The sequence below is a fragment of the Heptranchias perlo genome, unplaced genomic scaffold (genome assembly GCF_035084215.1).
Source record: "Heptranchias perlo isolate sHepPer1 unplaced genomic scaffold, sHepPer1.hap1 HAP1_SCAFFOLD_63, whole genome shotgun sequence".
Lineage (NCBI taxonomy): Eukaryota > Metazoa > Chordata > Chondrichthyes > Hexanchiformes > Hexanchidae > Heptranchias > Heptranchias perlo.
In genome coordinates, this window is record NW_027139655.1 from 1,438,486 (window position 1) to 1,465,815 (window position 27,330).

The following is a 27,330-nucleotide window of genomic DNA, read 5'->3' on the forward strand; positions in this document are numbered from 1 at the left end:
GGCCCTTATATTAATCAGTGATGGGCGGGGGAAGACGGGAGAGAGAGAAAGACAGAGAGCCCCTTACTTTAATCAGTGATGGGCGGGGGAAGGGGGGAGGGATAGAATGACAGGGAGGCCCTTACTTTAATCAGTGATGGGCGTGGGAAGGGGGGATAGAGAGAATGACAGAGAGCCCCTTACTTTAATCTGTACAATTTGTTTCCGTGTTTTAATGTGAATTACTGACTGCTCAGAATTCTCACATCACTGAGCTGCTTCGATTGACTTCAATAAAATTAACTTCCAGCGAATATCCTGCAATTTTCTGCGTCTGGCCCAGGGACTTCAAAGCTTGGGTTGCTCTACTTGTCGCAGATTTAATCGAGGAGTTTTGATCGGGTGGATCGGGGGAAACCGTTTCCACTGGCAGGAGGGTCGGTAACCAGAGGACGCAGATTGATGAGAATTGGAAAAATCCAGCGGGGGAGGGGAGAGATGAGTCGAATAATCTTCACGCAGCGAATTGTTCTGATCTGGAACTCAATGCCTGAAAGGGAGGTGGAAGCAGATTCGTGTTTAAAATCTACCCCAATGTCTCTGTGTATAACTGATGGTCTGTCTGTCCAGTCGCTCACGGTGAACTTTCAAAAAGGAATTGGATCAATACTTGTAAAGGAGAAAGGAGAAAGGTTGCAGGACCATTGGGAAAGTGCAGGGGAGTGTGATTAAATGGATAGCTCTTTCAAAGAACCAACACAGACACCAGGGGCCGAATGGTCTCCTTCTGTTTTGTTTGATTCAAATCAATGGGGGGATTTTTAATCGAAGCACTTACATCATTTGAGCACTTAATACGAAACTTAACTCACATCAAACCCACGTGAATTAGCTGGTAGGAAGAGTAAAGGCAACGCGAGGTTTCGGGTTATGCCCCACACGAACTTTATATGTCAGTAACATTTAGCGGAAGAGGTGACAGCGATATTGGTGTGCGCTGACACTTCCTGGAGCGCTCCACCCAAATTGTGTCGAGCAGAGAGCAAGGCGGGGAGATCAGCCGAATCCCCGAGTATCAGAGTCCTGACTGGGGACAGGGAGAGCAAGGCGGGGAGATCAGGCGAATCCCCGAGTACCAAAGTCTTCACTGGGGACAGAGAGAGCAAGGCGGGGAGATCAGCCGAATTCCCGAGTAGCAGAGTCCTGATCGGGGACAGGGAGAGCAAGGCGGGGAGATCAGCCGAATTCCCGAGTAGCAGAGTCCTGATCGGGGACAGGGAGAGCAAGGCGGGGAGATCAGCCGAATCCACGAGTACCAGGGTCCTGACTGGGGACAGGAAGAGCAAGGCGGGGAGATCAGCTGAATCCCAGAGTATCAGAGTCTTCACTGGGGACAGGAAGAGCAAGGCGGGGAGATCAACCGAATCCACGAGTACCAGAGTCTTCACTGGGGACAGGGAGAACATGGCGGGGAGATCAGCCTAATCCTTAGGTATCAAGTCCTGACTGGCGACAGGGCCCGTGCGGACCAGATCACATGTCGCTTCAGTCTTTTCAAAGGACGAATTGGGTGAGTGACTGAGAATGTCTGAGAGTGGGGGATGATATAGAAGGAAACACATTTCTACATTAAGTGCAGATCTCGTCACACACACGGTTCTGGGTGGAAACCAGATGGTGATCAGAATTAACGATAAAACCTAATGCAGAGAATTAATCAACACCAAATGCGGGTGACCCCATTATTCTCAGGTGGATGTTCGGGTCGAATTGAAACCCAAAGCTACTTTAATCAGAACTAATGGGATTGAATAAACCTCTGCTAAAAAAATCTAACTGAAGGGGGTACTGAGTGAGTCTCAAAATGTCTGCCCCTGAGTGACACAAAGTAACAGCAAAATGCTGAAACTTGCAGACACAGAGCTGAACGGTTTCCGTTTGTGGGAACTCACTTCCTCCAACTTTTAATCTATAAGAGCAAGAGGTTTTTGCACTTTGCATGTCGTCTGCCCTTGCTGTGTCTGATTGAACGTTTGATATGGACACGTGTCTTCTGGCAATTTAACTTGTTAAATACCGGTCTGTGTACGATCTTAGAAGTGGTTGATAGTTAAAGGTTATATTTCATCATCCTGCCGCTTCTCCCCCAACAGAAAATACACACAGTCAGTCACTCACTTATATACAGAGGCATCCTCTGTCTCCCTCTCTCACACACACACTCACTCAGAGTCATTCAGATATGCAGAGCTATTTTCTCTCTCTCTCTCTCTCTCTCTGCCTCTGACATACACAAACACTCAGTCAGTCCCTCACTGATACACAATGTGTCTCCCTCCGTCACGTAGACACACACCTGCTCAGAGTCACTCAGATATACAGACACATCCTCTCTCTCTCTCTCTCTCTCTCTTTCTCTCTCTGTCTCTCTCTCACACACACACACCCACTCAGTTCTTCACTGATGCACTATGTATCTGGCCCCCTCACATAAACACACATTCAGAGTCTCACAGTTAGACAGAGGCATCCATTGTCTCTCTCTCATACTCGCACAATCCTCAGTTGCCCACTGATAAAATCTGTTTCACTCTCCCTCTCTCTCATGTACACACAAACATTGAGATTCACTCACTGATATAGACACACATTCACTTCCCCTATCTCTCGCTGTCAAACACACAAAGAATCACTGACTGATATACGCACGCCTCCTCTCTATCTCATATGGTACATTGCCATCTTTTGTGGTCGGTAGCCTCGAGTGCCTGCCCAGCCCCTTGTGTAAGGAACGGTAAATTGCCATCCTGTGGTGACACGGTGCCCTCCCAGCTCCCTTGTGCCATATACGGTACACTGCCATCCTGTGGTGACAAAGTGCCCTCCCCACCCCGTTGCATCAGACACGGTACAATGTCATCGTTTGGTGACACCGTGCCCCCCCCCCACGTAAAGTGTGAGTCCTTCGATCATATCCATTGTGATTGGACAGTGGCCCCGATAAATCTTTCAACTCCAATTCCCCATCAACTACTGATATTTTTGGAGATGGTGATTTGATTTATCCTAAAACCAAGAGTGGGCCATATTTGTTCACACATTCTACTTCAAATCATTCAGTTACTGATCCTGATTTTATCTAATCAGAGATATTTTATTACAGGCATGAGAATGAGTTGTAATCTATCGTCCAGTTGTGTGCATCAATGACTATTTATAGCAAAATAGAAACAAGTTAATTGCTGAGAGCTTCTATTTTCTCTTGTTCTCTTAAATATGGTCAAATTTCCCACCACATTCCCACACTGAGGTGTTGTTATTACAGTTAATATCTATTTGATGGTTAAATATTCTAATTAAAATGTCTCACTTGTAGTTACAAACGTTCCAATCCCCACATGCCAGAACTTTTGAATTTGCAGCGAACTGGAGACACATCCAGCCTCTGAGTCAGGAACTGTCAATTCAAGACGGTCAGAAACCCGGTCCACAGTTGTTAATAGGACTTATACTCATCGGAGTGTCCACACGAAACAGTAACACTCACAGCAAGGGAAATCTCTTCTTTTTGTGATAAATCAGTCCCATGTTATGTTGTGTTTTGTAAATATTCAGTGAAGTGAACTCACTACAATAGTCACACTTCCCAGTCACGGTGTTGTGGCAGTACAGATGCCTTCTGTGGGTAGAACCATATCCCTGAGGATATTGCCCCATCAACTCTCCCTGTTTGTCGATGATGCCACTAAAATACACTTGGAAGCTGGGGGTCTCGCCCCTGGATGGAGTTCAGCCAGAAAATATAAAGGAATGGTCACTGATTCAAAAATACCAAACGTGATTCTAAAAACAGGGGCGGGGCGTGGAGAAGGAATTGTCTCTAACTGGGGCAGGAGAATGAAACGATCACATATTGGGGTCGGGGTGGTAAAGAGACATGGAATGTGAGAACAGAGTTAATCAAACATTGTGTTTATTCAATCAAATATTTGTAGTTTTTTAATTGTTTAAGTTTAAATTACTTTTGTTCCAATTAAACATTGGAGGAAAAATGTAGATTACATTCCAGTTCACATCGTCAATATTGGACTCATTTTCTGCCCTGTCATAATAGATCGCCCGGTGAATGACGGAGTGATTGAGAAAAGTCCACAGCTGGAAGTAAACAGGGATTGTAGACTGAGGAACAAAAGCAGGTGAATCAGCACAGGATTGTGAGAGCAGCAACCAGAGAGAACACTTCCGATTCAAAGAGCTTCCATAGATCGACTGGGGAGAAAGGTAAGAGAAAGTCCCATTGACTCAGATAAACACTGCTCCTGTAAATATGAATTGGTGATAAAATGATGTTTAAATCTCATTTTTAAAATAAAGATTTGTAAAATTTCTTCTATTTGATTATTTTGTGGGTTGTGTCAGAATAAAGACCATCCTAAAACCCATTTCTTTTACCAGAATTTTGACCATTTTCTGTCTGATTCGGCTTCTGTGAAACGCCTTGGGATCTTTTTTTCAATGTTAAAGGCTCTGTGGCAATGCAAGTTGTTGCTGTTGTGTGTTTATTATATGAGTGTCATTGTGAGGGAAACAGCGGTAACTCAATTTTACAAAGTCCCAAACGTGGTTATAAATTAATGCCGGAGAATAACTTCAACTACAGTTTGGAGAAATTACTGATCCGTAACTTATTCACTTTTACATTTCCACAGTGGGGAAAGGAAAGGACACTAACTGATAGTTCGATTGGACGCACGTTCGTGAGACACACGCACCACAGCGAGACACACACGTGATTGGATAACAGCAGTCAAATCTACCACTTGAATATTTATGGTGTTTATTGAGATTGTAAATTCCCTGACGACATTCTGTAAATAAATACTGTGCAAAACCTGAATGTTTAAAGTTAGACATTCACAAGTTATACATTAGTGTTAATATTAGAATAGTGGGAAATCACCTCACCTCCGACAGTGCTCATTAGTGTTAATATTAGGATAGTGGTAAATCTCCTCACCATCTACAGGGCTCATTAGTTTTAATATTAGAACAGTGGTAAATCTCCTCACCTCCTACAGTGTTCATTACTGTTAATATTAGAACAGTGGTAAATCTCCTCACCTCATACAGGGCTCATTAGTGTTAATATTAGAACAGTGGTAAATCTCCTCACCTCCTACAGTGCTCATTAGTGTTAATATTCGAACAGTGGTAAATCTGCTCACCACCAACACTGCTCATTAGTTTTAATTTTGTGACAGTGGGAAATCTCCTCTCCTCCTACTGTGCTCATTAGCGTTAATATTGCAACAGTGGTAAATCTCCTCACATCCAAGAGTGTTCATCAGTGTTAATATTAGAACAGTGGTAAATCTCCTCACCTCCTACAGTTCTCATTAGTGTTAATATTAGAACAGTAGTAAATCTCCTCACCTCCTACAGTGCTCATTACTGTTAATAATAGAAAAGTAGTAAATCTCCTCACCTCCTACAGTGCTCATTACTGTTAATATTAGAACAGTGGTAAATCTCCTCACCTCCTGCAGTGCTCATTAGTGTTAATATTAGAACAGTGGTAAATCTCCTCACCTCCTACAGTGCTCATTAGTGTTAATATTAGAACAGTGGTAAATCTCCTCACCTCCTACAGTGCCGATTCATGTTAATATTAGAACAGTGGGAAATTCTCCTCACCTCCTACAGTTCTCATTAGTGTTAATAGTAGAACAGTGGTAAATCTCCTCACCTCCTTCAGTGCTCAGTAATAATTTTGCTGACACCGTGAGGAATGTGGTAATTACATTCTAATAGAGGCATCAACCAGGACACTTCTCCATGAACACACGGACACTGTCACTGCCGATAGAGACCAGACGAATCACACCCAGCTATATATTGTATATGTGCTTGGTATCATAAAGATACCTGAAATTAAAATCAAAATTCAACAAATCCAAAATATTTCATGTAAATCTGTGAGTAAAAATAATCCAATTGCCCCAGACTGTCTAAAACCGAGTGAAGGGTCATTGAATTCATCAATTCATCCAGATTTCCTTCCAGAATATTCACTACCTCAGGAATAAAGTTATTGCTGGCATGTACTGTGAGTTAATCTTACCAATCGGCCCTCCCATTGCAGAATCTCTGCCGACAGGAGCCCGTCTGGAACTGGGTTGTGGAGATTAGTGGGACTCACTGGATTTCACTGGGCAGCTGTCTGTGTCACTTCTGATGTGGAGTGTTGATCATAACACTTGGCAAATGCTCGAGCCCAGAGCTAACAGCTGTTGTACTGATGGGGGAGGAAGGACTTGATATCATGTTTAACAAGGCAACGTTCTCCTGCACATTTTAATATTTCTGTCTAACCCTCCTATTAATATTATATTTATTACAGAGCAACAGAATCTGGGAACGTCTGTCACCACAATTGCTGATGGTTCAAACAGGGGAGAAGATCCAACATCTTCAACAAGAATGAGAATGGAAACAGGTAGGTTCAGAAAATTCTTTGAAATATTATTTCTGTCCTGACAAAGGGTTCAGATTACGAGCAGGAATCTGCAGCTCACACAGGAAGAGGTAACAGCACAGACACGGAGTAGCTAGAGGGAAGTGAGTGACCATCTAGAAGGACGTTGCAGGAACAGCTGGACGGATCTCCTGAGTACTGGAACTGTCCAATAGATACCTGGTGTTACATACGAACATGCGAACATATGAATTAAGAGCAGGAGAAGGCCATTCGGCCCATCGACACTGCTCTGCCATTTGATAAGATCATTGCTGATCTGATTGTGACCTCAAACCGACTTTCCCGTCTACCTGCTCTAAACTTTGACTCGCTTGTTAATCAGAAAACTGTCGAACTCAGCCTTAAAAATATTCGCCAACCCTGCCTCCACCGCTCTCTGGATAAAAATAATTTAATAGTACAAAGTCAGCATGGCTTTATGAAGGGGAAGTCATGTCTGACAAATTTGCTTGAGTTCTTTGAGGACATAACGTACAGGGTGGATAAAGGGCAACCAGTGGACGTAGTGTATTTAGACTTCCAGAAGGCATTCGACAAGATGCCACATAAAAGATTATTGCTCAAGATAAAGAATCACTGGATTGGGGGTAATATTCTGGCATGGGTAGAGGATTGGTTATCTAACAGGAAGCAGAGAGTTGGGATAAATGGTTCATTCTCGGACTGGCAACCAGTAGCCAGTAGTGTTCCACAGGGGTTGGTGCTGGGTCCCCAACTCTTTACAATCTATATTAATGATTTGGCGGAGGGGACCGAGTGTAACATATCAAAGTTTGCAGATGATACAAAGATGGGAGGGAAAGTAGAGAGTGAGGAGGACATAAAAACCTACAAGGGGATATAGACAGGCTGGGTGAGTGGGCGGAGATTTGGCAGATGCAATACAATATTGGAAAATGTGAGATTATGCACTTTGGCAGTAAAAATCAGAGAGCAAGTTATTATCTTAATGGCGAGAAACTGGAAAGTACTGCAGTACAAAGGGATCTGGGGGTCCTAGTGCAAGAAAATCAAAAAGTTAGTATGCAGGTGCAGCAGGTGATCAAGAAGGCCAACGGAATGTTGACTTTTATTGCAAGGGGGATAGAATATAAAAACAGGGAGGTATTGCTGCAGTGAAATAAGGTATTGGTGAGACTGCACCTGGAATACTGCATATAGTTTTACTGTCCATACTTAAGGAAAGACATAGTTGCTCTCGAGGCAGTACATAGAAGGTTCACTAGGTTAATCCCGGGGATGAGTAGGTGGACATATGAGGAGAGGTTGAGTAGATTGGGCCTCTGCTCATTGGAGTTCAGAAGAATGAGAGGCGATCTTATTGAAACATATAAGATTGTGAAGGGGCTTGATCGAGTGGATGCGGTTATGATGTTCCCAAGGATGGGTAAAACTAGAACTAGGGGGCATAACCTTAGAATAAGGGGCTGCTCTTTCAAAATTGAGATGAGGGGAAACTTCTTCACTCAGAGGGTGGTAGGTCTGTGGAATTTGCTGCCCAAGGAAGCTGTGGAAGCTACATCATTAAATAAATTTAAAACAGAAATAGACAGTTTCCTAGAAGTAAAGGGAATTTGGGGTTACAGGGATCGGGCAGGAAATTGGACATGAATTTAAATTTGAGATTAGGATCAGATCAGCCATGATCTTATTGAATGGCGGAGGAGGCTCGAGGGGCCGATTGGCCTACTCCTGCTCCTATTTCTTATGTTCTTATGTTCTTATGAAGCGAGTTCCACGGACTCACGACCCTCTGAGAGAAAAAAATTGTCATCATCTCCGTCTTAAATGGGCGATTCCTTATTTTAAACTGTGGTCCCTAGTTCTCGTCTCTCCCACAAGGTCAAACATCCCCTCAACTTCTCCCCCTTCTGGTCCCCTCAGGATCCGCTATGTTTCAAAAAGATCACCTCTCATTCTTCTAAACTCCACTGTATACAGGCCCAACTTGTCCAACTTTTACTCACAACATAATACCCTCATCCCAGGAATCAGTTGAGTGAACCTTCTCTGAACCGCCTCCAAAGCAATTATGTCCTTTCTTCAATAAGGCGACCAAAACTGCACACAGTACTCCAGTTGTGGTCTCACCAATGCCCTGTACAACTGGAGCAAAACATCTCTACTTTTATATCCCATTCCCCTTGCAATAAATGACGATATTCCATTTGCCTTCCGAACCAATTGCTGTACCTGCCTACTAACTTTTTGTGATTCATGTACTGGAACATCCAGATCCCTCTGTACCTCAGACTTCTGCAATCTCTCTCCATGTACATAACATACTGCTTTTCTATTCCTCTTGCCAAAGTGGACAAGTTCACATTTTCCCACATTATACTCCATCTGCCAAATTTTTGCCCACTCACTTAACCTATCTGTATCCCTTTGCAGACTCCTTATGTCCTCTTCACAACTTACTTTCCTACCTATTGTTTGTGACATCAACAAATTTAGCAACCATACATTCGGTCGCTTCATCCAAGTCATTGATATAGATTTTAAATAGTTAAGGCCCATGCACTGATCCCTGTGGCACTCCACTCGTTGCATCTCGCCAACCTGAAAATGACCCATTTATGCCTCCTCTCTGTTTCCTTTTAGCTGACCAATGCTTTATCCATGCTAATATGTTACCCCCCACACCATGAGCTCTTATTTTGTGTTGTAGCATTTAATGTGGCACCTTGTCAAAAGCCATCTGGAAATCCAAGTACACCACGTCCACAGGATCCCCGTCATCTATGTTGCTTGTTACTTCCTCAAAGAACTCTAATAAATTCGTCAAACTCGATTTCCCTTTCACAAAACCGTGTTAACGTTGCCTGATTGCATTGAAATTTTCTACGTGCCCTGCTTGAACCTCCTTAATAATAGGGGTTAGCGACTATAAGGTGGATAGAGACAGTGACTCAGAGGATGGTCTTCATGAGTAACAATGTGAGACTAGGGAGCAGGGGGACACCCGGAGAGGGGCGGCGGTGAGAGGCAGGTGGGACACAGGAATAGGAGAGCGATAGTGGTGGGAGACTCTATAGTCAGGGGAATGGAGAGACTCTTCTGCAGTCCTGAGCAGGTCCCGAATGGTAAGTTACCTTCCTGGTGTCAAAGTGAAGAACAACCTCGAACGTATGGGGCCATCTCTGGGAACGAAAGGAGAGCAGTGAGTAGTCGTGGTCGGGACCAATAAAACTGATAGATACACATTTATAGAGGGAATATTAAGGCAGTAGATTAAAAAAACAACGCCTCCAGGTGGTGATCTCCGGATAGTTTTGCACTGGGCCGCTGATTGAGTGAAATATGAGGCAGGTCAATTTGTGACTGCAGGGCTGGAGCAGGAAGGAAGGGTTCATGGTCTCGGGGAGTAGAGTGAGTTCAGGGAGAAGGGAAGGAACGGTGACGGTCTGAACCGACCAACAATGGTTTTACAGACTGGGTGAATGGAGCAGGAGGGAAGGGTTCACGGTCTTGGGGACTAGAGTGAGTTCAGGGAGAAGGGAAGTGACCGTCACGGTCTGAACCGAGGAACAATGGTTTTACAGACTGGGTGAATGGTGCATTGGGAGGGTTTCAGCTGATATGACTGGAGGGTGGGAAATATCCGGATCTGAGACAAGAGAGTGGAATTAATAGAACTGTTGTAACAGAACAGAAGATTTATGAAATAGTGAAAAGTTATTAGTAGTTAAAAAGGAAGGAGATTTTGAAATATTGAGAGAGAAAGTCACTTGGTATTTAAAAAAACAAGAAACGAGAATGGGTCAATATTTCAAAATTCGGAGTTTGGATTGTTTATTATGCCTGTGAATCGAAAAATCATTCCAAACACATTCGGAAAATCAGAAACATGACAGATGTGATCTGGTATCTGTAAGACAGGGCCTAAGTTTACACAGGGCTCAGAGCGAAATGCTCCTGGTTATAACATTTTGTCGGGAGAGAAAAATACCTCTGGTCGCCAGTATTAATAAAGGTTCAATGACAGAGCTGGAACAATAACAAATTGCATTTATGTCGCAAATTCAATGTGGTAAAACGACGCAGTGTGTGTAACAGGAGCGATTATCAAACAAAATTTGTCACTGAGTCAAATAAGGAGATATGAGGACGGGAGACCAAAAGCTTGGTCAAAGAGGTAGGTTTTAAGGAGAGTCTAAAAGGAGAACAGAGGGATGGAGAGGAGGAGAGGTGTAGAAAATAAGGCTGTTCCAGGGAGCTGTGATAAGATAGAATCCATATGTACACAGTTAAGTAATAGGAAGGGAAATAGCACAATTCTCGGTGGGTTTTGCAGGCCAGCAATCAGTGGAGGTGAGATAGAGGGGGAAGTGGGGGAAACTAGTTGAGGATGAAGGTTTGGGGAGATAAAAATTATTTCCTTCAATTTCTAAAAATGATGGAGGCAGTGAAAATGTTGGTGCACTGGAGGAGGATGTGGGACCATAGTTAGAGAAGGATTTGGATATGAGAAACATCGCCGAGGTGGATAAATCACTGGGCCCAGAGATAACACACCCGAGGCTGTTAAAGGAAGTTAGAGAGGAGAGAGGAGGGACTCTGACCATAATTTCTCAATCCTCGTTTGTTATTAAAAATATCCAAGTGGACTGAAGGAGCCCAAGTAATGTCTCTGTTAAAATAGGGAGAGAGGGTCAACGGGTAAGTGGAGACCAATTAGTCTCCGTCAGTAGTGGGCAAACTCCTCGAATCTGTAATTCTAGGTCGAATTAGTGAATATTTAGAGATACAGGGGATGATGAGGGGAGGATGGAACTTATTCGCTGCAGACAAGCCGTATTTGACAAATTTAATACAGCTTTGTTGAGAGGTGACCATACAGGTCGATGGGATGTAGCACAGTTGGTGTATATGGGTTTTCAGAAGGTATTCCATAATGTGACTCACAGGAGGCTTCATCCGTTTGGTGTAAGAGGAAATGTAGCCGCCCGGATAGAAAGTCGATAATGTGTTTAGTTTTCTCCATTTTTGTTCACAGATCCGAACACTGCAATCACTGAGTTCCTGACAAAGTGCGACCATTACCAACTGTTCCAGTTGACGAAATTCTACCGGGACAGACTAGAACAGGCGATTGAAGAAGGGGTGGACGGAGTCAGCTCGTTGTTAACGTACGAGAGGCATTTCAGTGGACAGGAACATCGGGTAAGTGGGAGGGACACAGAATAAGTTTGGATTATTTAAATATCACAGAACTAAAATGATATCAGATCTTTGAATTATAGAATGTGAGTGAACAGAAACAGGGCAAATAGGAAAGAAATGGATCAAACTGAAAATACAGTGAATCTGAAACAATGATAGGAAAAGGTGAAAATCCCCAGCGGATCGATCAGTATCTGTATAAAGGGCAGGGGAACGGTTCGGGAATAACTCTTCTGTTGTCTGAAAACAAAATGGAAACAGTTTTTGTGGGACTGGGAAAAGGAGGGACCAATATATTAATTATTATTCTTTACAGAAAGTCGTTGATCTTGTGGAGAAGGGAAACAGGGCGGACAGTTCCAAACTTCTCCTAAATCTGGTGATGGAGAAAGGCTCTCGGGCCCGAAGGGTGATGTGGGAATCCTTTGTGAAAATGCACCATGCGGTACCAAAGTTGGACAAAATACTTAAAGAGATGCAGGAAATTGGTACGGTAAAATCATACACTGAATTCAATTTCAGATTGAAACACTACAGAATTTACTATAATATTACACAGATCAGATTTCATGAAAGCTCATTGATTTAAACAGGTCCTGATCCATTTGATTATATGAACATCGGACGAGGTTTATATGAAATACCCAATCACCTGAAAGGTAAGTGGTGAAATAGGGATTTCAAACTGTTTATTTCACTTCTGAGAATAAGAATGTTTGACTGTTGTCATTTATTAGAGATTGTCACAATCTGGGAATCAGAAATTCAAGGGCTGGGAAACAGAAATTAAGCTCGTTCAGATTTGTGATTAATACTCAACTATTCTGAATAGATTCAAATTACAGATCATAAGATTTCTGAATTATCCATAAATATGTGGAGGTTGCATTATTTCACTTTATCCAGCTGCTGATCGTTGTCACTTTTGAAATCCCCATGCACACCTGGCAGGATCCTGATACACTGTGAATCCCCATGCACACCTGGCAGGATCCTGATACACTGTGAATCCCCATACACACCTGGCAGGATCCTGATACACTGTGAATCCCCATACACACCTGGCAGGATACTGATACACTGTGAATCCCCATACACACCTGGCAGGATCCTGATACATTGTGAATCCCCATACACACCTGGCAGGATACTGATACACTGTGAATCCCCATACACATCTGGCAGGATCCTGAGACACAGTGAATCCCCATGCACACCTGGCAGGATCCTGATACACTGTGAATCCCCATACACACCTGGCAGGATACTGATACACTGTGAATCCCCATACACATCTGGCAGGATCCTGAGACACTGTGAATCCCCATACACACCTGGCAGGATCCTGAGACACTATGAATCTCCATACACACCTGGCAGTTCCTGATACACTGTGAAATCCGCATACACACCTGGCAGGATACCTAAATGCCGCCATGACATTCTGGACTCACAAGTAAAGAGCAGTGCCTTGAGACGGATGCTGTGGGTCACCTGCTCCCCGAGATATCTGAACCACCATCAACTGTCGGGAAATTGGTGGAGAAATGCAAAACATTAAAAATGATTTCATTTCACAGCACAGAATGAGACATCAAAGTGTTCGGTCTGATCTGAGAAGATGCGCAGATGTTCACACAATAGATCATTAATCCGTGGAGAAATGTGAGGGAAAGACAATGTTCAGGGTAATTAGGAAGTTTTGAGCTGGCTTCCTAATGGCAGTGAAAGAGAGAACATATTCTACTCAAGGAATAGTCCTTTGACTCAGGGTCTTTTTTGAACCCAATGGAATGACTGATTACAGTGAAAGAGAGAACTTATTCTACTCAAAGAATAGTCCTTTAACTCAGGGGTCTTTTTATACCCAATGGAATGACTGATGGCAGTGAAAGAGAGAACTTATTCTACTCAAAGAATAGTCCTTTAACTCAGGGGTCTTTTTAGACCCAATGGAATGACTGATGGCAGTGAAAGAGAGAACTTATTCTACTCAAAGAATAGTCCTTTAACTCACCGGTCTTTTTATACCCAATATAATGACTGATGGCAGTGAAAGAGAGAACTTATTCTATTCAATCATTCATTCCATTGAGTCCAAAAAGACCCTGAGTTAAAGGACTATTCTTTGAGCAGAATAAGTTCTCTATTTCACTGCCATCAGTCATTCCATTGGGTCTAAAAAGATCTTGAGTTAAAAGACTATTCTTTGCAGTGAAAGAGAGAACTTATTCTACTCAAAGAATAGTCCTTTAACTTCGGGTCTTTTTCGACCCAATGGAATGACTAATGGCAGTGCAAGATAGAACTTATTCTACTCACAGAATGGTCCTTTATCTCAGGGTCTTTTTAGACCCAATGGAATGACTAATGGAAACAGATTTGTAATTTCCCAAACCTGCATTGTTGGAAATTCAGACCAAAATGAAACAACGGAGTTTAATTATTGTGAGAACAGTTGAAATGAACTGTGAATGATCACTACTCTAACATTACACGGAGTGATGTGGGCAGTAGTCCTAATTCTAATTCTAATCGGTGATATGACAGGACTATTCGAAAAACACATTCAATGTAGGTGCAAAACTGCTGCAAAATTATTCGCAATTTCCGAGACAAAATAAAACAGGAGAATGATGAGGGACAGGAAAAGGTCATTTGGCGCAAATAAGACTGTCCCTGTTAGAGAGATGACTCAAACTACCGCTCCTCTCAGTGTATTCACAGAAACACGTTCAATTATCTCGTCACCCCACTTACACTGACCCTTTAGTGTCCTTCGTTGGTAATAGGTCACTACCCTCTTACCCTTTGGGTGAGAAAATTACCCTGACTTCCCTTCTCCGATATTAATTATTTTGTTGATTGAGCCTGTTTCCTGTTTCCGATGTGTATATTCAAGAATCAGATCGACATATTTTTTGGACACCAAGGGAATCAATGGATATGTGATACGGCGGGAAAGTGGATTTGATGTAGATCAGCCATGATCTAAATGAATGGCGCAGCAGGCTCGAGGGTCCGTATGTTCCACTCCTGCTCCTGTTTCTTATGTTCTTGTATCCTTACTAATATTGCAACATTGAAACATTTCAATACCGAAGTCTCTTGCACAAACAAAACACATGATACCCTCTCACCATTTTCTAGATCTAAATTCCTAATACCTTACATCATCTTTCTCATTCCCCTCTGTACCTTCAGAATGGCAGTGACCTTTATCTGTCAACAGGTGACTATAGAAGTGCAGGTAATACTTCAGATAACATACCCGAGTCCTGAAACAATAAGAATTTAACTACTCAGTCTGTACCTCTCCCAGTGCAAACAACACCCCAGATAAACTGCCCGAGGTCTGATACAATTACAGTGGAACTCCTGTCCATTCAGAATCTGTCCCTCTCCCAATGCCCACAATATCCCAGATAACCTGCCCCAGGTCTGATACAATAACAGTGGAACTTCGGTCCATTCACAGTCTGTCCCTCTCACAGTGCCCACAATATCCCAGATAACCTTCCCGAGGTCTGATACAATAATATTGGGACTTCTGTCCATTCACATTCTGTCCCTATCCCAAAACCGTATTTCCCACTTCCACAAAAGGTGAGCAACACTGAGAGTTTCATAGATTGATACATTACAGAATCATAGAATCACAGAAGTTACAACATGGAAACAGGCCCTTCGGCCCAACATGTCCATGTCGCCCAGTTTATACCACTAAGCTAGTCCCAATTGCCTGCACTTGGCCCATATCCCTCTATACCCATCTTCCCCATGTAACTGTCCAAATGCTTTTTAAAAGACAAAATTGTACCCGCCTCTACTACTGCCTCTGGCAGCTCGTTCCAGACACTCACCACCCTTTGAGTGAAAAAATTGCCCCTCTGGACCCTTTTGTATCTCTGCCCTCTCACCTTAAATCTATGCCCCCTCGTTATAGACTCCCCTACCTTTGGGAAAAGATTTTGACTATCGACCTTATCGATGCCCCTCATTATTTTATAGACTTCAATAAGATCACCCCTTAACCTCCTTATCTCCAGGGAAAAAAGTCCCAGTCTATCTAATCTCTCCCTATAAGTCAAACCATCAAGTCCCGGTAGCATCCTAGTAAATCTGATCTGCACTCTTTCTAGTTTAATAATATCCTTTCTATAATAGGGTGACCAGAACTGTACACAGCTTTCCAAGTGTGGCCTTACTAATGTCTTGTACAACTTCAACAAGACATCCCAACTCCTGTATTCAATGTTCTGACCAATGAAACCAAGCATGCCGAATGCCTTCTTCACCATCCTATACACCTGTGACTCCACTTTCAAGGAGCTATGAACCTGTACTCCTAGATCTCTTTGTTCTATAACTCTCCCCAACGCTCTACCATTAACGGAGTAGGTCCTGGCCCGATTCGATCTACCAAAATGCATCACCTCACATTTATCTAAATTAAACTCCATCTGCCAATCATCGATCCACTGGCCCAATTTATCAAGATCCCGTTGCAATCCTAGATAACCTTCTTCACTGTCCACAATGCCACCAATCTTGGTGTCATCTGCAAACTTACTAACCATGCCTCCTAAATTCTCATCCAAATCATTAATATAAATAACAAATATAAGCGGACCCAGCACCGATCCCAGAGGCACACCGCTGGTCACAGGCCTCCAGTTTGATAACAACCCTCTACACCCACCCTCTGTCTTCTGTCTTCAAGCCAATCTTGTATCCAATTGGCTACCTCACCTTGGATCCCGTGAGATTTAAACTTATGTAACAACCTACCATGGGGTACCTTGTCAAAGGCTTTGCTGAAGTCCATGTAGACCACGTCTACTGCACAGCCCTCATCTATCTTCTTAGTTACCCCTTCAAAAAACTCAATCAAATTCGTGAGACATGATTTTCCTCTCACAAAACCATGCTGACTGTTCCTAATCATTCCCTGCCTCTCCAAATGAAAATTAGAACCTCAATTTTCATATAACCAGGACGATGTGATGATTTGCAATGAGATTTCTGTAGTACAGGGCAGGGCTGACAGTATTAACCATTGGACGGAAAATATCACCTTCATAGAAATCTCCATGTTCAATAAATATTACAATCAAGTGAGGATTTGAAACTTGTCTCTGCCGTTGTTCAATTTCAAGCGAGATTTTCAGTAACTGAGATTAATTTCCTGCTCGCACCTCTATTGAAGCTGTGAATTAACTCTCGGAACATTTTACTGAATAGTAAAGTGATATTGAGAACGTTTTTTTTATGTCAATACAACTAACATTAAGAACCACTTTCTGTCTGTTCTAATTGAAGATGTTCAACAGAAACACAAGGAAACACTCCGGGTCCAAACTGAAACACTGAGAGTGAACACGATCCTAATAAAGGAGAAGGTTAAGATTTTCCAGCTGGTCACTCTATACACTGAGCTAACGGTCATTTCTACTGTTCGAGATCGGACACTTGTAGAACATGAACTGCTGGCAAGAGGCCGAGACCACGAAGAGTGGAGAGAGAAACATCTCCGGAGAGAACTGGAAAAAATCCGAACTGATCAATTGTTCCAGAGCAGTTTTTCCAGGAGAAAATCCAAATCAGGGAGTTCAGCAGCAGTGAGCGGAGTCGCGGGGATTGGAAAAACAACAATGGTACAAAAGATTGTTTATGACTGGGCCACTGGGAAAATATACCCACACTTTCAATTTCTGTTCAGTTTTAAATTCCGGGATTTGAACGCTATTAACTGTAGAATAAACCTGAGAAATCTGATCCTGGATCTGCATCCTTACTTTGTGAATATTCTGGGAGAGCTCTGGAAGAACCCAGAGAGATTACTGTTTATATTCGATGGTTTAGATGAATTCAATGACAGCATCGATTTTGCTGACAAACGGAGAAATACAGAAAGTCAGTACATGTGCACAGATCCTGAAGACCAGTGTGAAGTGTCTGACATTGTGTACAGTTTAATACAGCACAGGCTGCTCCCAGGATGTTCAGTGCTCGTGACCAGCCGCCCCACTGCATTACATTTATTGGAAAAGGCTGAGATCAGTGTCTGGGCTGAAATCCTGGGATTTGTTGGTGAAGAACGGAAGGAATATTTCAACAAGTTTTTTGAAGATCAGACGGTGGCAGCAGCTGTTTTCAAACATGTGGAGGAGAACGAGATCCTGTACACCATGTGTTACAACCCTTCCTACTGCTGGATCCTCGGTCTGTCACTGGGTCCCTTCTTCACACAAAGAGACAGGAAACAGCAGCGAGTTCCCAAGACCATCACCCAACTATATTCCTACTATATTTACAACATTCTGAAAAACCATGGCCGAGAGATTGAATCCCCCCGTGATGTGTTACTGAAGATCGGTGAAATGGCCTTCACAGGAGTCTCCGAGAAGAAGATTGTGTTTAGAAATGGAGATTTGATCAAGTACAATCTGCAACCTTCCCAGTTCCTGTCTGGGTTCATGATGGAACTTTTGGAGAGAGATGATTCTGCCCAGAGTGTGGTTTACACATTCCCGCACCTCACAATCCAAGAGTTTGTAGCCGCACTCGCACAATTCCTGACTCCAGATCCAGGGGACATCCGGAAACTCCTCACTGAAGCCCACAGCAAGGAAGATGGGCGATTTGAGATATTTCTCCGTTTTGTTGTTGGTCTCTCCTCCTCACAGTCAGCTCGGCCCCTGGAGGAGTTTCTCGGTCCATTTCTTCATCAAACAATCTGCGGAGTGATTGACTGGGTGAAGGAGAAGGTTGAAGTCCAGATTGGAAACATAGCGAGTGAAACTGGTAAAAGGGACCTCCTGAACACATTCCACTACCTGTTTGAGTCTCAGAATCAAACACTGGCTCGGGTAACAGTGGGATCTGTGGAAACACTTACATTTATGGAATTGGGACTGACTCCGATTGACTGTGCGGTGCTGTCTCATGTCATTGGACTCTGTGACACAATAAAAGTCCTCGATCTGGAGAACTGCTTCATTCTGTGTGAAGGACTCCAGCGGCTGGGACCCGCACTGCACAAATGTCAGGTGTTGAGGTAACTGTTTATTTGTCTCTTACTGTTCGGCCAATTGTAAAACAGTCACGGATTGTATTGTTGCTCCGTAATGAAGGGAAACAAACAGTTCAGTTAAACCAGAGAGAAGAAGATTCAACACAAATATGACAAATGATAAGAGGATCGGTTAGTGATTCCCTGAGGACTGGAGAATCTAAAATGGATCCTTGTGATCAAGTCGGGATTTTACAGTCTTTATCGGATCAGTAAATACAGGTCACTGAAAGAGTCTGATAATTTAATTGTAATAAATGATATTTATTGCTGTTTTTCTCACTGCCTGAGATACGTCCATTGAAGAGGCTCCTTCTCACTGTTACTTACACGTAGACCGACACAAACTGCAGCAGTCTGTGTGTCTGGGCATCCCACCCTCTTACCGAGGTGTGTGGACAAGTAACAGTCACCGGACTGTGATCGTGTGTGGGAGAGGGAAGCAGAAACACCAAACATTTAGTAACAAAGAGCAAAACACAGCTTTCGGGCAGTCAACCGCCAGTGGGTGGGCTGAGCTATCCCCGCAGGACGTCGGTCCGTTATCTTAACTCATCAATGACACAGCCCTTCACACTCTCCAATACATCCATCATCTCTTCACCCAGCTGGCAGCACTCGTGCCTCTGAGTCAGAATGTCGTGGATTCAGGCCCCTCGCTCATTAATCCAGGCCGACACTTCAGTGGGATTTGGGAACTAAAATCTGCCGGTAAAAAGCTTCCAATCTAACAGGTTTTGAAAGTCCATGAGTACAGACACACACCGGTCAGCGGTGGGGCCTCAGACACAGCGGGAGGCTCCTGGGTTAACCAGGAGCAGTGAACCCGGGAATTACTCGTAATCTGTTACGTGTGTGAGGCCCCGCTCGAGGAGGGAACTTCAGAAAATTCCCCAAAAACTGTCGGGCCCGTTACACCTGAAATAAATGTAGAGACAGTTTAATGGGAATAAAGTGAGAGACTCCCCTCCCCGATAAACTAGGAGTACAGGGACATTTAAAACTTGTAACAGGACAGAATAAACTTTCCTTGTTACATAAAATCCTGGGGGACGGATTTTGCACCAGCAGTTCACGCCGTTTCACAATATATCCCTAACCCCGAGATATTATATAGATTAATATAATACTACATAAAGTACAGGTAATCACCGCTTTATCATTTAATTAAGTGAAAATCGCCCCATTCCCATAAAATCTCGGATTTGAGAAACAGCAGAAAGTTTCCCCAAACATGACGGGACCGGTCACTGACCTCCAGGAGGGTGATTCTGATCATCAGGGAATGAGACCGAACTGAGGGACATTTAAAGGTTTCACACAGTCAGCACTTTATTTAGTAAATACATTTACTGACAATGGCTGAATACATGGATCATTGGACAGAATGAGATTCATTGTCAGTGACAGGGAAATCTGGTTATTAATTTCCTGAAGATTTTTCAGTGTTTCCTGTAATATCAGAGAGAAATTGTGAGATCGGGGATTGGATTCAGTTTGTTTCTCACTCTCTGTCTGTTTGTGTTTAGACTGGGGAGAAATGAACTGGGAGATTCAGGAATGAAACTACTGTCTGCGGCTCTGAGGAACCCGGACTGTGAAATACAGAAACTGGAGTAAGTATCAGACTGTGTGAGATTGTGTTTATAATAACTGGATGTCTAACACGGTACATTAATGTCAGTATAAGTAATAATAATACATATAAATACTGGAAATTTACTCTGATTTCTATTATCTCTGCTCGTCTCTCTCCTCTCTCTGATCTCCAGGTTATGTGATAATGATCTCACAGCTTCTTGTACCGAGGATCTCTCCTCCGCTCTAAGTACAAACCGGTCACTGACGGTTCTGGACCTGGGTTATAATAAACTGGGAGATTCAGGAGTGAAACTACTGTCTGAGGCTCTGAGGAACCCGGACTGTAAAATACACGAACTGGAGTAAGTATCAGACTGTGTGAGATTGTATTTATAATAACTGGATGTCTAACACTGTACATTAATGTCAGTATAAGTAATAATAATACAAATAAATACTTGGGATTTACTCTGATTTCTATTATCTCTGCTCGTCTCTCTCTTTTTCTCTCTCGCTGATCTCCAGGTTACGCGCTAACGATCTCACAATTTCTTGTACCGAGGATCTCGTCTCCGCTCTCAGTACAAACCGGTCACTGATGGTTCTGGACCTGAGTAATAATAAACTGGGAGATTCAGGAGTGAAACTGCTGTCTGCGGCTCTGAGGAACCCGGACTGTAAAATACAGGAACTGGGGTAAGTATCAGACTGTGTGAGATTGTGTTCAAAATAACTGGATGTCGAACACGGTACATTAATATCAGTATAAGATATAATACTACAAAAAACACTGGGAATTGACTCTGATTCCTCTATTTCTCTCTCTCTCCTCTCTTTGTGATCACCAGGTTATGTGATAACGATCTCACAGTTTCTTGTACCGACGTTCTCTCCTCCGCTCTCAGTACAAACCGGTCACTGACGGGTCTGGACCTGAGTGATAATAAACTGGGAGATTCAGGAGTGAAACTATTGTCTGCGGCTCTGAGGAACCCGGACTGTAAAATACAGGAACTGCGGTAAGTATCAGACTGTGTGAGATTGTGTTTATAATAACTGGATGTCTAACACTGTACATTAATGTCAGTGCAAGTAATAATAATTCAATAAACACTGGGAATTTACTCTGATTCCTCTGTCTCCCCCTCTCTCCTCTCTCTCTGATCTCCAGGTTATGTGATAACGATCTTACAGATTCTTGTACCGAGGATTTCGTCTCCGCTCTCAGTACAAACCGGTCACTGATGGTTCTGGACCTGGGTAATAATAAACTGGGAGATTCAGGAGTGAAACTACTGTCTGCGGCTCTGAGGAACCCAGACTGTAAAATACAGACACTCGGGTAAGTATCAGACTGTGAGATTGTGTTTATAATAACTGAATGTCTAACACTGTATATTAATATCAGTATCAGCAATAATAATACAAATAAATACTGGGAATTCACCCTGATTCCTGTTATTTCTCTCTCTCTGATCCCCAGTCTGTACAATGTCGGTCTCTCAGATTCTTGTACCGAGGATCTCGTCTCCGCTCTCAGTACAAACCGGTCATTGACGGGTCTGAACCTGGGATTAAACTCCTTCACAGACCGATCTGTCCCCACTCTCCGCTCCCTTATACTGACCTGCAGGAGTCTGGAGCGGATCTGGTGAGTGTTTGTGTGAATGTTTAATGCAATAAATAAAATATCACTGGGATTCAGTCCCTTTTATGGGGAATATTTGTGTGTAATTATCATTGAAATATTAACCCCAGTCTCCCTGTTATTTACACTGTTGTTCAATCTGTTTATTTCCTGTTTAATCTTTAATCTGTTTCAGGCTGGGGGGGAATCAGTTCGGTTCAAACGGAAAGAATCAGCTGAAGTCACTGCGGGAATCCAGACCCGGACTGAAAGTGGGAGTGTGAACATTTCAATTTATAACCATTCCTGATCTCATTATATGAATATTTCAATTTATAACCATTCCTGGTCTCATTATATGAACATGTCAATTTATAACCATTCCTGGTCTCATTATATGAACATTTCAATTTATAACCATTCCTGGTCTCATTATATGAACATTTCAATTTATAACCATTCCTGGTCTCATTATATGAACATTTCAATTTATAACCATTCCTGGTCTCATTAACTGGACATTTCGGCCGATTCTCTGTCCCTCCCCTTTAACCGGCCGCGCTCCAGGTTTAAATCCTAACTGCCCTTTAACGATTTCCAGCTCGAGCTGAGCGAGCGTCGTCTCCCATTGTGACGTCAGAGGCCCAGCGACAGGGTCACGAGACTCAGTCACCCGGTCCCACAGCGCTGATTCTGCAGGATATCCGGGGCTGGATGGTCACCAATGGGGCACTGGGTCAATGGACAGACAGGAAGGGCCCAGGGTGGGGCTCAGTCTAGGCTGCAGTGGGAAACTGGGTCAATGTACAGACAGGAAGTGCCCAGAGTGGAGCTCAGTCTGGGCTGCAGTGGGACACTGGGTCAATGTACAGACAGGAAGGGCCCAGGGTGGGGCTCAGTCTGGGCTGTAGTGGGACACTGGGTCAATGTACAGACAGGAAGGGCCCAGGGTGGGGCTCAGTCTGGGCTGCAGTGGGGCACTGTGTCAATGTACTGACAGGAAGGGCCCAGGGTGGGGCTCAGTCTGGGCTGTAGTGGGACACTGGATAAATGTACAGACAGGAAGGGCCCAGGGTGGGGCTCAGTCTGGGCTGCAGTGAGACACTGGGTCAATGTACAGACAGGAAGGGCCTAGGGTGGGGCTCAGTCTGGGGTGCAGTGGGACACTGGGTCAATATACAGACAGGAAGGGCCTAGGGTGGGGCTCAGTCTGGGCTGCAGTGAGACACGGGGTCAAGGTACAGACAGGAAGAGACCAGGGTGGGGCTTAGTCTGGACTGCAGTGAGACACTAGGTCAATGTACAGACAGGAAGGGCCCAGGGTGGGGCTCAGTCTGGGCTTCAGTGGGACACTGGATCAATGTACAGACAGGAAGGGCCCAGGGTGGGGCTCAGTCTGGGCTGCAGTGGGACACTGGGTGAATGATCAAACGAGAAGTTTCCAGTGCAACAAGTGTCCCTCTGTACGGTGTAAGTCCCCCCCAGTGATGAGTCGGACTCTGTAACAAGTATCCCTGCAACCCTCCATAACCTCTGTGATCCTCCAATTTTGGCCTCTTGTACATCCCACACTCCCTTTGCTCCACCATTGGCGGTCGTACCTTTAGCCGTCTCGGCCCTAATCTCTGGAATTCCCTCCCTAAACCTCTCCGCCTCTCTCTCCTCCTTTAAAAGCCTTCTTAAAACCTACCTCTTTGCCCAAGCTTTTGGTCATCTGTCCGAATACCTCCTTGTGTGGCTCGGTGTCACAGGATTCGCTCCTGTGATGCGCCCTGTGACGTTTTACTACTATAAAGGTGCAATATAAATGTAAGTTGTTGTTTGTGTGCTGTTTTAATAAAACTCCACCGCTTACTTCAGCTCAGGCCTGACCTCGTTATTTTTCTTAATGGTGTTCGTGTTTTAAAATATTGAATAAGGGATCCTTGAAATTACATCCCTCCTCCTCCAAGAGGCATCGCAGACGTGACTGTTTGGTCGAGTGAAACGTGTGTGTGTGAGCGGGGCGGACGGCGGGGGAGTCTTATTCGGGAGGCTGGATGTGCTGTTTACACGAAATGATGAGATGGACTGTGAGCAAAAGAACTCAGCAGGGACCCCACAAAATGGCCTGCCGACATGCAACGCAAAATGGCCGCCAGACACCTGCCCCAAAATGGCCGACGTGGACCCGCTGCAAAATCACAGAATGATCGATCACAAAAGGAAGCCATTCGGCCCATCGTGCCGGTGTCGGCTCTTTTAAAAAGCCATCCAGATAGTCCCATTACCCTGATATTTCCTCGTGGCCAACACACTTTTCCTTTTCCAGTAATTATCTAATTCCCTTTTGAAAGTTACTATTGAATCTGCTTCCACCTCCCTTTCAGGCAGTGAATTGCAGATCATTACAACTCGCTGCAGAAAAAATAATCCTTCCTCATCTCACCTCTGGCTCTTCTGATAATTATTTTGAATCTGTGTCCTCTGGTTACCGACCCTCTGCCACTGGAAACAGTTTCTCCTCATTTACTCCATCAAAACACCTCAAATGGCCGCTCTGTCCCCTCAAAGTTGTCCCATCTCCCCGAAACACAATCATCATTTTGAAATTATAACAAACCCTCGAAGCCCGTACAGGAGTTCATTTTCCGATGTTATTCTCCTCTCGGCCCCTGTTTGTCTCACACTGGATTAACGTGTTTGTATAACATTGCAGGCCGGGCTACTTTAACCTGATTAATTCACAACGGTCACAATCGAACAGGAACATGTTAAACCGAGGCCCCAAAACCAGGGCTCAGAGAGGAAATTAAACCCCAGGGCAATAAACAGATTGAACTCACTTGGGCCCTACTTGGATGCAGCCTTTGGAGGAGGTCTCGGCCGTTCCCCTGTCAGGGAGGCAATGGGCACCCCAGTGTGATCAAAGAGTGGCAGCCTTTAGATTTGGAACACGACCAGAACAACAACTACAGACGGCCAGCAAGGCGACATCTTAGACAAATGGCGGAAATTTCGGCGGCCATATTGGATAAAAACAGTGGCAAGTACGGCGGCCATCTGGGACAAATGTCACGAGTATGGCAGCCATCTTGGACGAAATGGCGGGAAAGTACCGCACAGCGTATCCCCAGTGATACAACAGTGACCCCAGAGTGCAGCAGGGATCCCATATTGCACGCAGTTACCTCAGAGTGATCGCAGATTGGCAATCTTTATATTTAGATCACCACCACAACAATTACTACTACTACAACGACAACTCGTATTTATAATATATATATACATGTATATACTGTATATGTCTATTTGCAAACGGCCAGCATGTCGGCATTTTGGACAAAATGGCGACAAGTACGGTGGCCATCTTGTACAAAACGGAGGCAAGTACTGCGCACAGATTGCTCAGTGATCACACAGTGACCCCAGAGTTCACCCAGGAAGACCAGAGTGATTCCTGAGTGAAACGAGTGAAACCAGGGTGCACCAAGTCAACAAAGATTAATCCCAGAGTGCATCCAGTGATCTCGGAGTGCACCCAGTCACCCCAGAGTGATCCCTGAATGCACCCAGCGATCCCAGAGTGGCAGTCTTTATATTTAGCCCAACACCACTACTACTACTGCAACAACAACAATTTGTATTTATAATACATATATATTCCATGTCCATATATATTTACACACGGCCAGCATGGCGGCATCTTGGACAAAATGGCGGCCATCTTGGACCAAATGCCGGCAAGTACCGTGCAAAGTTTCCCCAGTGATCCCACAGTGACCCCGAATGCACCAGTGACCCCAAATTGACCCCGGAGTGCATCCTCTCACCCCAGAGAGATCCCAAGTGGCTGTCTTTGTATTTCAAACATCACAACAACTACTACTACAACAAAAACAACTTGTATTTATAATATATATTATATATGAGATGTATATGTGTATTTACACGAGGGCCAGCAAGTACGGTGAACATCTTGGACAAGATGGCGGCAAGTAGTTAGAGTCATAGAGTCATACAGCACGGATAGAGGCCCTTCGGCCCATCGTGTCCGCGCCGGCCATCAGCCCTGTCTACTCTAATCCCATATTCCAGCATTTGGTCCGTAGCCTTGTATGCTATGGCATTTCAAGTGCTCATCCAAATGCTTCTTGAATGTTGTGAGGGTTTCTGCCTCCACAACCCTTTCAGGCAGTGAGTTCCAGACTCCAACCACCCTCTGGGTGAAAAAGTTCTTTCTCAAATCCCCTCTAAACCTCCCGCCTTTTACCTTGAATCTATGTCCCCTTGTTATAGAACCCTCAACGAAGGGAAAAAGCTCCTTAGTATCCATCCTATCTGTGCCCCTCATAATTTTGTACACCTCAATCATGTCCCCCCTCAGCCTCCTCTGCTCCAAGGAAAACAAACCCAATCTTCCCAGTCTCTCTTCATAGCTGAAGCGCTCCAGCCCTGGTAACATCCTGGTGAATCTCCAAAGCGATCACATCCTTCCTGTAGTGTGGCGACCAGAACTGCACACAGTACTCCAGCTGTGGCCTAACCAGTGTTTTATACAGCTCCATCATAACCTCCTTGCTCTTATATTCTATGCCTCGGCTAATAAAGGCAAGTATCCCATATGCCTTCTTTACCACCTTATCTACCTGTTCCGCCGCCTTCAGGGATCTGTGAACTTGCACACCAAGATCCCTCTGACCCTCTGTCTTGCCTAGGGTCCTCCCATTCATTGTGTATTCCCTTGCCTTGTTAGTCCCTCCAAAGTGCATCACCTCGCACTTTTCCGGGTTAAATTCCATTTGCCACTGTTCCGCCCATCTGACCAACCCATCTATATCGTCCTGCAGACTGAGGCTATCCTCCTCACTATTTACCACCCTACCAATCTTTGTATCATCAGCGAACTTACTGATCATACCTTTTACATTCATATCCAAGTCATTAATGTAGACCACAAACAGCAAGGGACCCAGCACCGATCCCTGTGGTACCCCACTGGCCACAGGCTTCCAGTCACAAAAACAACCTTCGACCATCACCCTCTGCCTTCTGCCACTAAGCCAGTTTTGTATCCAAAGTGCCAAGGCACCCTGGATTCCATGGGCTCGTACCTTCTTGACCAGTCTCCTGTGGGGGACTTTATCGAAGGCCTTACTGAAATCCATGTATACCACATCCACTGCGTTACCCTCATCCACACGCCTAGTCACCCCCTCAAAAAATTCAATCAAATTAGTCAGACATGATCTTCCCTTGACAAAGCCATGTTGACTATCCCTGATTAATCCTTGCTTCTCCAAGTGGAGACTAATTTTGTCCTTCAGAATTTTTTCCAATAATTTTCCTACCACTGATGTTAGGCTCACTGGCCTGTAGTTCCCC

General features: G+C 44.1%; 1 protein-coding gene across 1 annotated transcript; it reads left to right on the top strand.

Moving 5' to 3' along the window:
• The first annotated feature begins 1,516 nt into the window (after positions 1 to 1,516).
• LOC137317675 (NACHT, LRR and PYD domains-containing protein 3-like) lies at positions 1,517 to 23,825 on the top strand. Its single transcript, XM_067980844.1, has 14 exons — positions 1,517 to 1,549; positions 4,158 to 4,260; positions 6,380 to 6,475; positions 11,517 to 11,683; positions 12,000 to 12,171; positions 12,277 to 12,342; positions 17,006 to 18,743; positions 20,288 to 20,374; positions 20,531 to 20,701; positions 20,865 to 21,035; positions 21,188 to 21,358; positions 21,511 to 21,681; positions 21,823 to 21,990; positions 22,163 to 23,825. The coding sequence occupies exons 1-14, from the start codon at positions 1,517 to 1,519 to the stop codon at positions 22,248 to 22,250; spliced, it is 3,402 nt and encodes a 1,133-aa protein (XP_067836945.1). The 3' UTR covers positions 22,251 to 23,825.
• The last annotated feature ends 3,505 nt before the right edge of the window (positions 23,826 to 27,330 follow it).